Source organism: Myxocyprinus asiaticus, chromosome 40, assembly GCF_019703515.2.
Source record: "Myxocyprinus asiaticus isolate MX2 ecotype Aquarium Trade chromosome 40, UBuf_Myxa_2, whole genome shotgun sequence".
NCBI classification, from domain to species: domain Eukaryota; kingdom Metazoa; phylum Chordata; class Actinopteri; order Cypriniformes; family Catostomidae; genus Myxocyprinus; species Myxocyprinus asiaticus.
The window spans coordinates 15,352,889-15,367,292 of record NC_059383.1 but is presented as its reverse complement, the minus strand read 5'-3'; the positions used below and the strand labels follow the sequence as shown (position 1 = coordinate 15,367,292).

At 37.7% G+C, this 14,404-nt stretch overlaps 1 protein-coding gene across 8 annotated transcripts in view; it reads right to left on the bottom strand.

The window, feature by feature from the left end:
- LOC127430504 (rho GTPase-activating protein 42-like) overlaps nucleotides 1-14,404 on the bottom strand; it is a 59,279-nt gene that overhangs the window by 34,644 nt on the left and 10,231 nt on the right. For 6 of the 8 annotated variants that reach the window (XM_051680322.1, XM_051680326.1, XM_051680325.1 and 3 more), the window contains one exon: nucleotides 6,080-6,151. The exons of the other annotated variants lie outside the window; for them this stretch is intronic. In XM_051680322.1, the coding sequence (XP_051536282.1) occupies nucleotides 6,080-6,151 (72 nt within the window). The remainder of the gene's footprint in view (nucleotides 1-6,079; nucleotides 6,152-14,404) is intronic. 8 annotated transcript variants of the gene reach the window in all.

The window sequence follows — 14,404 nt, the reverse complement described above, 5'->3', positions numbered from 1 at the left end:
GATGAGAGAATTCCAATTTTGGGGTTAAATGATAGTGAAACATAAAAATTATATTTAAAAAATCCTTCACAAATTATGAAAATGAATGTTTTTGGTGGATATTAAGTATAATTTGTTCCTACAACATTGAAAATCTATAGTAAAAATTCAGCACATATAGGAAATAATGAACTAAATGACTCATCAGTGACTCAACTCAGCTGAGCAGGAATCACTTTGTGTGTACACACTTGTCACTGAGGGACCATCAATGATGAGCGTAATAAAGCTGATGATTGTGAGTAGGCATGTAACCACAGATAAAAAAAAACAAAAAACAAACAAACATTCTGGGTATTTCTATTTATATGGGCCATCCAATGACTTTAAATGAGGCTGAGTAAAGATGTTTACTGTAGACAAGACCCCCACTTCCTGTGCCCACAATGACACCACCTATTTATGTTGGACGGAGCACTTACATCTACAGGCCTCCAGCAATGAGAATGCCTTTCTTGAGACTACAACTGAAACCAGTTTGAAGCTGTTTGTTTTTCCTGTTTGACATTAGCCCAACTTTCCCATGACCCTCTAATGGACACTGCGTTTGAACCACAGACTGCTGGAGGAATCTCATTTTGACATGCTTAGTCCAGTTTCTAGGCGCATCTGCTGGCTAGCAATGACATCAACCTCTCTAGGAATGTGCACCTTCTGTATAAGGGTTTTAAAAAAGACATTCCCACATCATTGTAAAAGGAGATTTAAGACTTTTGAATGCCATAGACACTTTGGATGTAGTACACTCAAGTGAAGACATCTGTCCTTGAGTTTTAAAGTATACAGTTGGGTCCAAAAGTTTGAGATTGAAAATCTGGAATTCAAAATCCAATTTATAAATAATAAAGTTTTTGCTTTTTAGAAATGTAAAACAATGAAACATAATGAGTAAATGATGAAAGGATTTAAATTTGTGAGTGAACTATCCCTTTAAAGGAATGTTACGGGTTCAATACAAGTTGAGAATTTGTGGCATAATGTTGTTTACCACACACACACAAAACTGACTCGTCCTTTGTTTATTTAAATAAAAGGCAAAAATTGTGGTTACGTAAGGCATTTCAATGGAAGTGAAAGGGGCCAGTCCAACTTAAAAAATACACTCGGTTATAAAATGATGGCCCCAAGATGTAAACATTATATGTGTAAACATGAATTTAGTGTGATTAAATTGCTTACTAACCTTATCTGTGTAAATTTACATCCAATCAACTTTGTGCTACAAAAGCTGTTGATTGAGCTTATCTTGTATTGGACGTTCATTTAAGCAAAAGGGTTTAACCAAACACTGAGGAATACTAAAATTCAAGGTAAATTTTCAATTCAAAACTCCACTTAAATTGTTATGCTGATAATATCATCGGTAATGAAAAAAAAAATGATTAACCCTTTAATGCATGGCCATTTGTTAAACATTATTTAGTGACCCGGCACTTAGGCTATACAGTATCTATCACAAATGGATCTACAAAATGCTCTGATAGTGTGAAATTTTCAAAGCATTTTTTACAAAATTTGAAAATAATAGAATATAATATATTTTGTCATATAAAATAGAATATATTTTGTCATTATTCATGTGTTGTACTTGCTATAGTTTACTTCCATGTTGCTTCTTCATCAAATAGCAATGTCAAATGTAAATCAAGTCAATCACTGAAACATCAGCGCTACCTTGAGTACCAAATAGCATGTACAATAGGTATGTGTACACACCATAGACTGTATATAAAGATGGATGACACGTCTCCACTTCCTCCCACTGTACAAAAATGAAGCCAAAACATCCCGGAAATGGGCACTGCTATCTTGTGCTGGCTTCATCATTTGGAGCCAGAGTCTGAGCAGCAGTGATCGTGGGGTGGAGACGCTGTATCTTTAGACAGAATGTAACTCAGATTTTCCCCATATTATTTTCGAAAATAAAAAATAATTAGTAACTGCTAGCTACCGATCACCTGCTTTTTTTCCACATAGCTAACGTTAGACTGCTTGTTGTCTTACACAGTAAAAAAATGTCTGTAATTTTAACGTTAAAAGACCGTAAAAATGCAACAGAAATAAAACGTTAATTGATTAATGAATATTAACTGTAAAATATACAGTACATTTTTTTATATACAGTTGTGCTCAAAAGTTTGCATACCCTGGCAGAAATTGTGAAATTTTGACATTGATTTTGAACATTTAAAAACTGTCTTTTATTTAAGGATAGTGATCATATGAAGCCATTTATTATCACAGTTGTTTGGCTCCTTTTTAAATCATAATGATAACAGAAATCACCCAAATGGCCTTGATCAAAAGTTTACATACCCTTGAATGTTTGGCCTTGTTACAGACACACAAGGTGACACACACAGGTTTAAATGGCAATTAAAGGTTAATTTCCCACAACTGTGGCTTTTTAAATTGCAATTAGTGTCTGTGTATAAATAGTCAATGAATTTGTTAGCTCTCACGTGGATGCACTGAGCAGGCTAGATACTGAGCCATGGGGAGAAGAAAAGAACTGTCAAAAGACCTGCGTAACAAGGTAATGGAACTTTATAAAGATGGAAAAGGATATAAAAAGATATCCAAAGCCTTGAAAATGCCAATCAGTACTGTTAAATCACTTATTAAGAAGTGGAAAATTTGGGAATCTCTTGATACCAAGCCAAGGTCAGGCAGACCAAGAAAGATTTCAGCCACAACTGCCAGAATAATTGTTCGGGATACAAAGAAAAACCCACAGGTAACCTCAGGAGAAATACAGGCTGCTCTGGAAAAAGACGGTGTGGTTGTTTCAAGGAGCACAATACAACGATATTTGAACAAAAATGAGCTGCATGGTCGAGTTGCCAGAAAGAAGCCTTTACTGCGCCAATGCCACAAATGACAACACCTTGACATGCCTCACAGCTTCTGGCACACTGTAATTTGTAATAAGCTTATTGTTTGAAGAGGGGTCAACAAGACCTATAGTGAAATGAATACCATCCCCACTGTGAAACATGGTGGTGGCTCACTGATGATTTGGGGGTGTGTGAGCTCGAAAGGCACGGGGGATCTTGTGAAAATTGATGGCAAGATGAATGCAGCATGTTATCCGAAAATACTGGCAGACAATTTGCATTCTTCTGCACGAAAGCTGTGTATGGGACGCTCTTGGACTTTCCAGCACGACAATGACCCTAAGCACAAGGCCAAGTTGACCCTCCAGTGGTTACAGCAGAAAAAGTTGAAGGTTCTGGAGTGGCCATCACAGTCTCCTGACCTTAATATCATCGAGCCACTCTGGGGAGATCTCAAACGTGCGGTTCATGCAAGACGACCAAAGACTTTGCATGACCTGGAGGCATTTTGCCAAGATGAATGGGCAGCTATACAACCTGCAAGAATTTGGGGCCTCATAGACAACTATTACAAAAGACGCTGTAATTGATGCTAAAGGGGGCAATACACAGTATTAAGAACTAAGGGTATGAAGACTTTTGAACAGGGGTCATTTCATTTTTCTTTATTTGTTGCCATGTTTTGTTTTATGATTGTGCCATTCTGTTATAACCTACAGTTGAATATGAATCCCATAAGAAATAAAAGAAATGTGTTTTGCCTGCTCACTCATTTCTTTAAAAATGTTACATATATTACCAATTCTCCAAGGGTATGCAAACTTTTGAGCACAACTGTATATATTAAAAGACAAGAGTAGTTTTTACAATAAATTGTTATAAAAATAAAAAAATTTTGAAGTAAAAAGTATGATTTTCCTGTATAATTAATGGTAAAAATGTTACTTTTTACAGTAAATTATTGTTAAAATTACAGTAAAAAAATCGGGTGTTCCCAGAATTCCCTGCATCAGCCATCATATTTCATTATATTTTATGTGAATAGTTATGTTTCTTCTTATTTTTAATATCAGTTGTGTACATTGTGGTGTTATGTGTTATATTTAATGTAGTTTAGTTAATGTTTGTTACATTATTTACGTATCACATGTGAAACCCTGATGATGTTTAGTGTTTGTGTGAGCGACACTGAGCACTGTCTCTACATGTTTACTGGTCATTACTCCTGGAAGAGCCACTATTGGTGAACTTCATATCATGTGCTCTTCTGTAATTTTTACGGTGATTAACAATACCTTATAAAGTAAAAAGCAGATTTGTACAGTTTCTGAAGGTTAATATCGAGTTTATGACTTCTTTTTTTATTTACTGTAAATTTAACAGAATTTTATTTTTTTACAGTGCCAACATGGTCATGTAAATTACAACAGTTTTAAACTGTAAAATTTACAGGTTGTTCTGTAAAGTTGTTTACATTTTAACTGTATTTTTTACATAATTATTCTGGCAACCACAGCTGCCAGTTTTTTTTTTTTTTTTTTTTTTTTTTTTTACAGTGTAGCTAGCTAGCTAATAACATTAATTTACTGATTAGCTTACAAAGCACAAATTTAACTTACCGAAAAAACTGCAATGATCCCTCAGATCGGTTAGTACAGTTTACTGCAGAACAACTCATTTTGTTGAAACAGACAATCACAGTCAAGGGCATAGAATTGGCTTGAAATCTGAGGGGGTTGCAATGTGCTTGTTTTGATTATTGAGGGGTTACCTCCCCCCCATCTCCCCTGGAATCTACGCCCCTGATCACAGTTATGGATAGTTAAAAGTTAAAATTAATGCTTAATCTCCTCCAGACGTTCCCGAAAAGAAGTATTCATGTTCCTCCGTGACTACATCACTCAGAGAAGCTGTCAAATCACAGCTTTCAATCATGACGTCACACCCCATTTATATAGCATCAAATAACTAATTAAAACCAAACTTATCAGAAAAATTAAAACTTGAACATACATCAACATGATAAGAACTACCTAAAATGACAGAAACCGTCTTTGGGAAAAATTTATTTGAGGTGCAATTTGATTTATTAGTTTGGCCACTAACATGGAGGGGGCGGGGTTTATGACCTATACTGCAGCCAGCCACCAGGGGGTGATCAAGATGTTTTGGCTTCACTTTTGGGGAGCTGTCATGTCATCCATCTTTATATACAGTCTATGGTACACACATTTAGGATACTGATCATTTCCCATTGTCACACAGAAAATAAATGTGATATAGTAGTAATTTGTATGAATATGACACTTATTTGTCTTGTAATCAACAAAGAAATAGATATCCTGTGAAAGTAAACTTAAATAGACATGAAATAATCATAAAAATATGATTTATCGAAGTGGAAATATATACTGCAACACTATCACATATCTCGGGTCACTAAAAACACTGTTAGACGATTCATTAGAGAAAGTCTGAGGAATCCTAAAGAAGTAGAGGCATAACAACAAAAAAATGGATTAGGTAAAGGAGGTGGAATGAGGTCCCAGGTCACTAAAGACCTGAGGTATGCATTTAAGGGTTAAATTAGAATAAAGCAAAACAGATGCATTTTCACTTGTGGTGTTGGATGTTTGGACCCCACTGTATATGTGTGTTTGTGTGAGTGTTTTGGTTTGAATATGTGTGCATATCTGTGGGAGGTTGAACAGCCGGACTGTCATTCCCTTTGGCCTCTACTGTATCTAAATGTCTAAGCTGAGCGAGTTCCTTCTCAGCTCTAGCTGAAGAGCATCAGGCCAAAACGCCCAAATAAGGCATAGAGTGTTTTGGGCTCTGGATCTTTCAGCTGTGAGTTCATCAGGCTATGCTCCAACTCTTCTAATACGGCTGAAAGGGTCACATTCACAGATCACCAGGACTCCTAGCACAAGACCCTAATCTCCTAGAAGAAGTGAACCTTTAACTAGAGTCTGGTTAAAAAACATGCCTTCCAGCATTGCACTCATTTCATGTTGGTCAATGTATTACTGTATCTGGCTATACCTTGACTGTTCTTCAACAGGTGTTTGCAATTTCCCCGCTTCCTGCAGAGTCTCATTGCGGACCTATATTGACCGTATATGATCATGTGGCAGTATAGGTAAAAATTACTTTACGTTTACATGTAGAGCATTAACTCACAATGGGGTCTAAGAACTTACTTTGGCCGCTCCGATCTGCTCATTACGAAACTTCTCCAGCGGTGTGATCAAGACGTCATCCGCGTTCTGTATCTATATACAATAAAAAAGCAACTGCTCAAAATCCTTCAAAAGGTTAATGATGACAAACCAATTCTAATAAATCATCCATTCAAAACCACCAACTATAAAATAAACCAAAATGATTTAAAGTTCTTAGTCTCAGCCTCAAAGGCCTGTCTAAGGGAGACTTAATACAGCAGTTCTTGAGAGAAATGTTTGTTCTCTACCTAACAGCCTTGAGATTCCTATTCAGACGGGCCTTTTATTACATTGGGTCATTATGCCTTAAGGTTTTATAGGGATACAAGTGGATGACAATTTTACAATCTGTGGTGTTAATCCCCATTAATAGCTATAAAACAATAACCACAAATTAAACCAGTGCTTAATGTACGAGCTTATCGACATCACAGACTGTTCCTGCTGATACGTTTACAGCAGACAAATAGTGCATGGACAGCTTCCAAGGGAATTACTTTTATTTACTGTAAAATAATGGCGCTATAATTAGTACCATTTTCATGTAGGCGCTAGGATTGGAAAAACATACAATTATGTACACTAGTTCCTTTTATACACTTTCCCAGGCACAGCATGGAGGGCTTCATTTCTCGCTAGAGAATTGGTCCAAATAAGTTCCACATGCTTGCCTGCGCTCAGCCAGCACCAGCACTGATCATGCACCTCTGCAGGCTCCTTCCACCCACATCAACATTAATGGAATTTGCGCTTTCAAATAATAGAAGTGTACAGACTCCAAGCAGGCCCAGATGTGTGCTATAGGTTTTGAAAGGGTATCAGTAACAACTTCATTTTTAATATATGTGTCTAAGATTAAAGGATGCAGTTCCTGTTGAGCTCGCTGTGCACAGCTGAAAGTTCCTCTAGTGTTAAAACATATTATACACAATTTTGGCTGTCTAAAAAGTTTATTATATTTTAAAGGTGCACCCAGTTATTTTTCCATATTGAAAAATGTTTTACATAGAAACAAATTGAAGTGTATTTAAAAACAAATCATGTATACATGTATACTCACTTGAGACTTAAGTTATATCAGTAGCCTACTTAAAGGGATAGTTCACCCAAAAATTAAAATTCTCTCATTATTCACTTAACCTGATGCCATCCCAGATGTGTATGACTGTCTTTCTTCAGCAGAACACAAATAAAGATTTTAAGCAGAAGATAGAGCTCTGTCAGGTCCTTATTATGCAAGTAAAAAGGTGCCAGCTCTTTGACGGTCCAAAAGTCACATCTAGGCAGCATAAAAGTAATCCACAGGACTCCAGTCGATCAATGAATGTCTTCTGAAGCGAATCGATAGGTTTACGTAAGAAACAAGTCGATAATTAAAATGTTTTAACTTTAAATCACCGCTTCCTTCCAGGGCTCTAATGCTGTTTGATATGGCTGAACTTTCGCGTGACGTTCGTTTTTCAGTTATAAATAAGCGCCGCTTCCAAATTCTTGCATGAACTCGCCAACGTGCTTACGTCACGTGACAGCTATGTGATGCGTCAACTGCTGGCAGGAAGAGCTTTTTAAAAGTTAATTATCTATTACGCAAATATATTGATTTGCTTCAGAAGACATTCATTGATTGTGTGGATGACTTTTATGCTGCCTAAATGTGACTTTTGGACCAATAAAATGCTGGCACCCGTTTACTTGCATTATAAGGAACTGACAGAGCTCTATCTTCTTCTAAAAATCTTTATTGGTGTTCTGCTGAAGAAAGACAGTCATACACATCTGGGATGGCATCAGGGTAAGAGAATAATGAGAGAATTTTCATTTTTGGGTGAACTATCCCTTTAAAGTGGTTTAATTTCAAATGGAATATATTCCTTCATGGGGGCCGCCATGTTGAGATCAGATGACCAGTTGAACACTACTTAGTTCATGGCTGTTACCCCCCATTATCAGCCACTTTTACTCACTATTGAACTTTGTCATGGCTGACTGTAAATAGTGTATTTCTACTAAGGCACTGGTAACTGAAAACCTTTGTTTTAGCATTATATTGCATCCATTAGGGATGTGCACGTGTAGTCGAATACTCGAGTATTCCTTCTGCAATAACTATTCGAAAAGTAAAAATACTATTCAAATTCAAATACAGTATATACAGTGAGATGCATGTTAAATCCTGAACACACAAACTAAACCTCACAGTTACAACAGAATGCACTGGGTGGCACCATTGAGTGTGGACACGAGTTGATCACATTTGATGAGCAAACCGTCCTGTCAGTACATTTAGATGGACACCAAAAAGCAGGTTATTGCGAGAATGGGGCTTACTGCGAGAAAGCTGGGTTCCTGTTTAAATGTACTGTATAAGCAGTGTACTCTTTACTTCTGTATATGTGCAGCTCGTCAGAAAGCAGCGTCCCCGTAGCAACGTAATCTCTGTGACGCTTCTGTAAACAACAAACATGGCATCCGAGAAAGACTTTGCTAGCTGAGGTAAGGGACATTCTATCATTTAAACTGGTGTGTATAAATATACACCGATCAGTCACAACATTAAAACCACCTGCCTAATATTGTGTAGGTCCCCCTCGTGCCGCCAAAACAGCACCAACCTGCGATATTCTTCTCACCACAATTGTACAGAGTGGTTATCCGAGTTATCATAGACTTTGTCAGTTCGAACCAGTCTGGCCATTCTCGGTTGACCTCTCTCATCAACAAGGTGTTTCCGTCCACAGAACTGTCGCTCACTGGATGTTTTTTGCTTTTGGAATCATTCTGAGTAAATTCTAGAGACTGTTGTGCATGCAAATCCCAGGAGATCAGCAGTAACAGAAATACTCAAACCAGCCAATCTGGCACCAACAATCATCCATGTGATTATCTAATCAGCCAATCGTGTGGCAGCATTGCAGTGCATAAAATCATGCAGATACGGGTCAGGAGCTTCAGTTAATGTTCACATCAACCATCAGAATGGGGAAAAATGTGATCTCAGTGATTTGGACCCTGGCATGATTGTTGGTGCCAGACGGGCTGGTTTGAGTAAAACATGGTAATTTTACACCTTCATTCTGAGCCTTTGCAAGAAATGCCTGGTTTTGCTGCTGCTTCTCTTTTAAGACTTGACAGTAAACAACCACTGTTATGAATGGCTCTCTGCTCTTGACTGACCTGCTCTCTCATTGCCATCTCACTGCTCACCGCTACGGAAGTGATAAGGTAAAGTAGTCGTTGATGTGTTGTTGTGGAGGTGGTCAGATGCAAATGTCTACCACAATGTGACATCACAATGTGGAAGAAGTAGAGTACGAGTTATATAAAACCTAACATTTTGTGGTGCTTCTATGTTTTCCGCTGATGTGTTGACTCGCATGCATTGTGGGACTCGTATACAGTAAACATACAGTAACATGATACACTCTATTAGTTGAGCTACAGCGCAATTTGATTACTCACGAACAAGCTTGTATATGTAGTTGATTTCATAATGCAAATGTATCATCACAGAAGTCATGCTATAAAAGTGTTTCAATGTCATTATGTGAGGAACAGAATGTTTTATTAGTGATTTGAGGGAGGAATAAAAATCGTTGTTGTGGCGCCATAGTGTTAATTTCACACGTAAAATCATTTTGCATAAAATTTTAACAAGATTAATTTTGTTTACTGCAATACACCAAGCAAGTCAAATAGGGCTGTCAACTGAGCTAAAATAAACTAAATTTGAAATTTTCACTGAATAATTACCAAAATTTGAATTATATTCTATAGCCAATGTTTATTACAAAGAACATATTTGGCTGTTAACAAAAGTGTGTAAAACAATAAAAACAAAACATTTAGCCAGTCCACAAGTAAAAAAATGTATGCTTCAATAGATGGTTCTATTTTAACTTTGTGTTGCACATTAGGCTACAGTATACTTAGCCCAAGAATGTGATCGGTCTGAATGGCCCGCAAGTTATCGCCAGTGCTTGCCACACATCCAAAATATAAATGCTAATTAAAGAATTTGTGCATTTTTTATCTTGATTTTGACGAATACTCAAATTTTGAATTTTTATTTGACAATCTTAAAGTCAAACACATTTTAAACAAGTAGGCTGCACATATTGACCTACACTGTGGCCAATAATAAGCACTCAGCTCATTAACACAACAGGCCTTTCAGCACTTTAATTATAGCAGAGCACTGAGAGCAAAGGGTGCAGACAGTCGCTCTGTTTGCTCAAGAGTTTCTCTCACAACAGCCGTCAAAACTTCCCATGGCTCTTTTTTAGCCAAAGAGGAAACTCACTTCTTACATCAGCCCAATCTATCATATGGGAAAATGCCTCCCACTTAAAGCAGAGCAGCCTATGGCAATGTGCCTAACATTAAAGTACCACAGGATAAGAGACAGTCCACTAGTCTGGAAGGATACAAGTGGCAGACGTTCAATGAAACTACAATTTTGTTTACTTAATGATTCACAGTTATGTAAGATAGTCTCTAAACCTGACTGTCTGGCCACCATGCTCCAGCAACAATTTCTCCAAAGTCCAATTTCCCAGCAGCACCCCTGAGGAGAGCAACGCATTTACTAGGAGTTATTCACCCCTTGGCTCTGTTATTGTACATCTATGAATGAAAAGGCCCTCGGGGACTTTCTCAGCTCGACTGAGGTGTTTGTCATCCTGAGAGGCCCCGGCGCTGGAGCCTGTGAGACTGAAGCGTAACATGGCTACGGTCTGCAGGAGGCTGCTGGGTAAATTCTTCCCCCGAGGCTCTTCACACAGCTCCACTGACCCACTCTCTTTTCTCTACTGAACAATGGATAAGACTGAAACTTCAGTCTGGACACGGCTGGACTCCTGCACCACTGAAGTACTCTCTTCCAGGCAAATACAACATACTGTATTTGACTTCCTCTTGTGCAAAATCAAGTGTTTTTTGAATATTAACATTTCTAACAGAGACAATAAAAACAAGATAATCGGTCTGACCAATTTTTTTTTTACAGATAATCATACTTTTCTATTAACCCCTTCAGACCCTGCGTCCATTGGAATGGACATGACATTTGTTTTTCTCTGTAAACCAATAAAAATGTATGCTTTCATAATTTGAACAATGCCAGGTCACTGATTGGTCCCTAATCAACCAATAACAATGAAGTTATCACCCATAACTTAATCTGAGAGAGCTACAGGAATCACACAACACAGACATTGCTCACCGACTATACAAGAGGAGGAGTAAGCACCATTTTCACCTTTTAAATACTATTTTATGTCCATGGTAGCTTCATCAATTTGCACAGGTTATAATCTGAACATTATCAAGTGATAATATCTAAAGTAAATTTGAAGATAATTAAAAGTTGTAGAGCACAGGATTTTTTAAATATTAATGTCCATCCTAATGGACATCAGGTCTTAAGAGACATCAGAAGGAACCTCATTATTTAGTTTCAGTATGCCAAGTTTGGGACATTTGTGGACATATTTCATAGTTAAAATGTGATTTGACAATATGTTTATTGTCATCAATTTAAAACTGATAATATTATTATTAATGTACTCTTAGAGTATACAATGGTAGACTTCCTTGAACTTCTGGTAAATGGTGAACTATCCGATAATGACTGCTTGGATTCAGAAGATGAGGCAGATGATGAGACAAGGAGTGAGATAGATGGTAAGTTTAGAAGTTAGCAGTAAATATCTGATGTTAAATATTAAAATTGAGAATAGTTTAAAAGTAAGGTGTACATATTTTTCATTGGTTTATAGAGGGATAGAGACAGTGGAGAGGTTCCTTGCGCAACAGAAGAACCTAAGGTAGCAGATGAGGTTGAGGTAGAAGCCAGTGTAGAGACAAAAGAGACACAGGAGCATGATGAACTGATTAATGCCAGATTTACCAAGAAGGAGAGATTAAATGGCGTCATAGGCCATTTACCACCATCATCGACACATCTTTTAATATGCCTCCAGCTGAAGAGTCACTGATAATTTATATATAATATACACCGATCATCCACAACATTAAAACCACCTGCCTAATATCGTGTAGGTTCCCCTTGTGCCGCCAAAACAGCTCTGACCCGTCGAGGCATGGACTCCACAAGACCTCTGAAGGTGTCCTGTGGTATCTGGCACCAAGACGTTAGCAGCAGATCCTTTAAGACCTGTAAGTTGTGAGGTGGGGCCTCCATGGATCGGACTTGTTGGTCCAGCACATCTCATAGATTCTCAATCGGATTGAGATCTGGAGAATTTGGAGGCCAAGTCAATACCTTGAACTCTTTGTTTGGACAGGGGTCATCATGGGCACTCTGACAATAGTGTGGCTACGCAGCCCCATATGCAGCAAGCTGCGATGCACTGTGTGTTCTGACACCTTATTATCATGCCATTTTTTTCTCCCCAATTTGGAATACCCAATTCCCAATGCGCTCTAAGTCCTCGTGGTGGCGTAGTGACTCACCTAAATCCGGGTGGCAGAGGACGCATCTCAATTGCCTCTGCGTCTGAGACCGTCTATCTGCACATCTTATCATGTGGCTTGTTGAATGTGTTGCCGCGGAGCTGTAGCATGTTGGAGGCCCACGCTATTCTCCGTGGCATCCACGCTCAACTCACCACGAGCCCCATCGAGAGCGAGAACCACACATTATAGGGACCACGAGGAGGTTACCCCATGTGACTCTACCCTCCCTAGCAACCGGGCCAATTTGGTTGCTTAGGAGACCTGGCTGGAGTCACTCAACACACCCTGGATTCTAACTCGCGACTCCATTAGTGGTAGTCAGTGTCTTTACTCGCTGAGCTACCCAGGCCCAGTTATCAGTACTTTAATATTGGTAATGGATCCACTGATGAAATGGTTATTTTATACAATAAACAATAAACACTACAAATAAACACAAAATAGTCTTAGTTTGCAATATTGTTATTGTTATAATTATTATTAGTGTTATTATTAAAATCTACACTATGGAGGATTTCTCATTTAATTTTTCGTTAAAAATGAACAAAATACAGTTATTGGGTGAGAGAACATACACATTTTTTGCCTTACCACAAGTCACTACGGTAAGTCTACAGTAATTAATAATATTCAGAAATGTCAGGTTTGATATTTTCAGGCTTCCATCATTCATCATTACATATTTATGTAATGTCCATAAAGAAAGAAAAGAAGGTCTGGTAGCAAACAGCAGAACAAACTAATATTCCCACCCCAAATTCACAGCATTGTTTGAGCCAGTGTTGCTTTGTCGGGCTGTCCGGGGCACTCAAACAAACAGATCAGTGTTTGAAAGAGCTACACAGCCACAGTGTTACACTTACAAGGGAAATCAACCTTTTCAAAATGAGAAGTATTTTAACATTAAAAAAGTTAAACTCATCAGCTTTAAAATAATCAGTATCAGTATCTGTCATAAATAAGAAATTTCAACCAATCTCTGATGTCTAATAAAATCCACTAAGACCAACAAGGCACTGATTGTGTAAGGAAGTATTACTCAAGTCTCTCAGAAAACTAAGTTGTGATCTACAAATTGGAAAAGCAGTCATCAGAAGATATTAGCTAACAAGAATACAATGTGTCATGTGTGGATGCCCCCTGGCTTGACCTCAGCCTTTTTCTTACACCCAGATACAAGCACAAAAGTCACAATAGAGATGTTTGTCTTTGTTACAATTGAGGCTGCTGTCTTGTATTTACAACAATTACAGATAATAACTTCAGTTATGCAAGACTGGAAATGTAGACATGACCAAATGTTGCACTGCTCTACAAAATAAAGATTACAAAAAATTACAAGAAGATTGCAACATTCAAGGCAAAAGACTTGATGAATTCAAGCAGTCATTTGACTATGAGATCAAATATAGTTGACTCCAGCTACCAATAGATAAAATATCTATACAAACTATAATAGGGCTATAGGAATCATAAATAAGCTTATCACAACAGATAAGAAAAAAACATGACAGATTGATAAAGATTGAGTTGAAAATATTAAATTCTGATATATTAAGTAGGCTAATAGTCTAATAAAGGGATAGTTCAACCAAAAATGAAAAATCTCTCATTTACTTGCACTCGAGTAGTGTCGTTCCAAACCTGTGTGAATTTTTTCTTCTGTGGAACAAAAAGGAGATGTTAGGCCATATGACAGTCTCAGTCACCATTTACTTTTATTGCATCTTCTTTCCATACAATGAAAGTGAATAGTGTCTGAGGCTTACATTCTGCCTGACATCTCAGAAGAAAGAATGTCATACAGGTTTGGAACGACATGAGGGT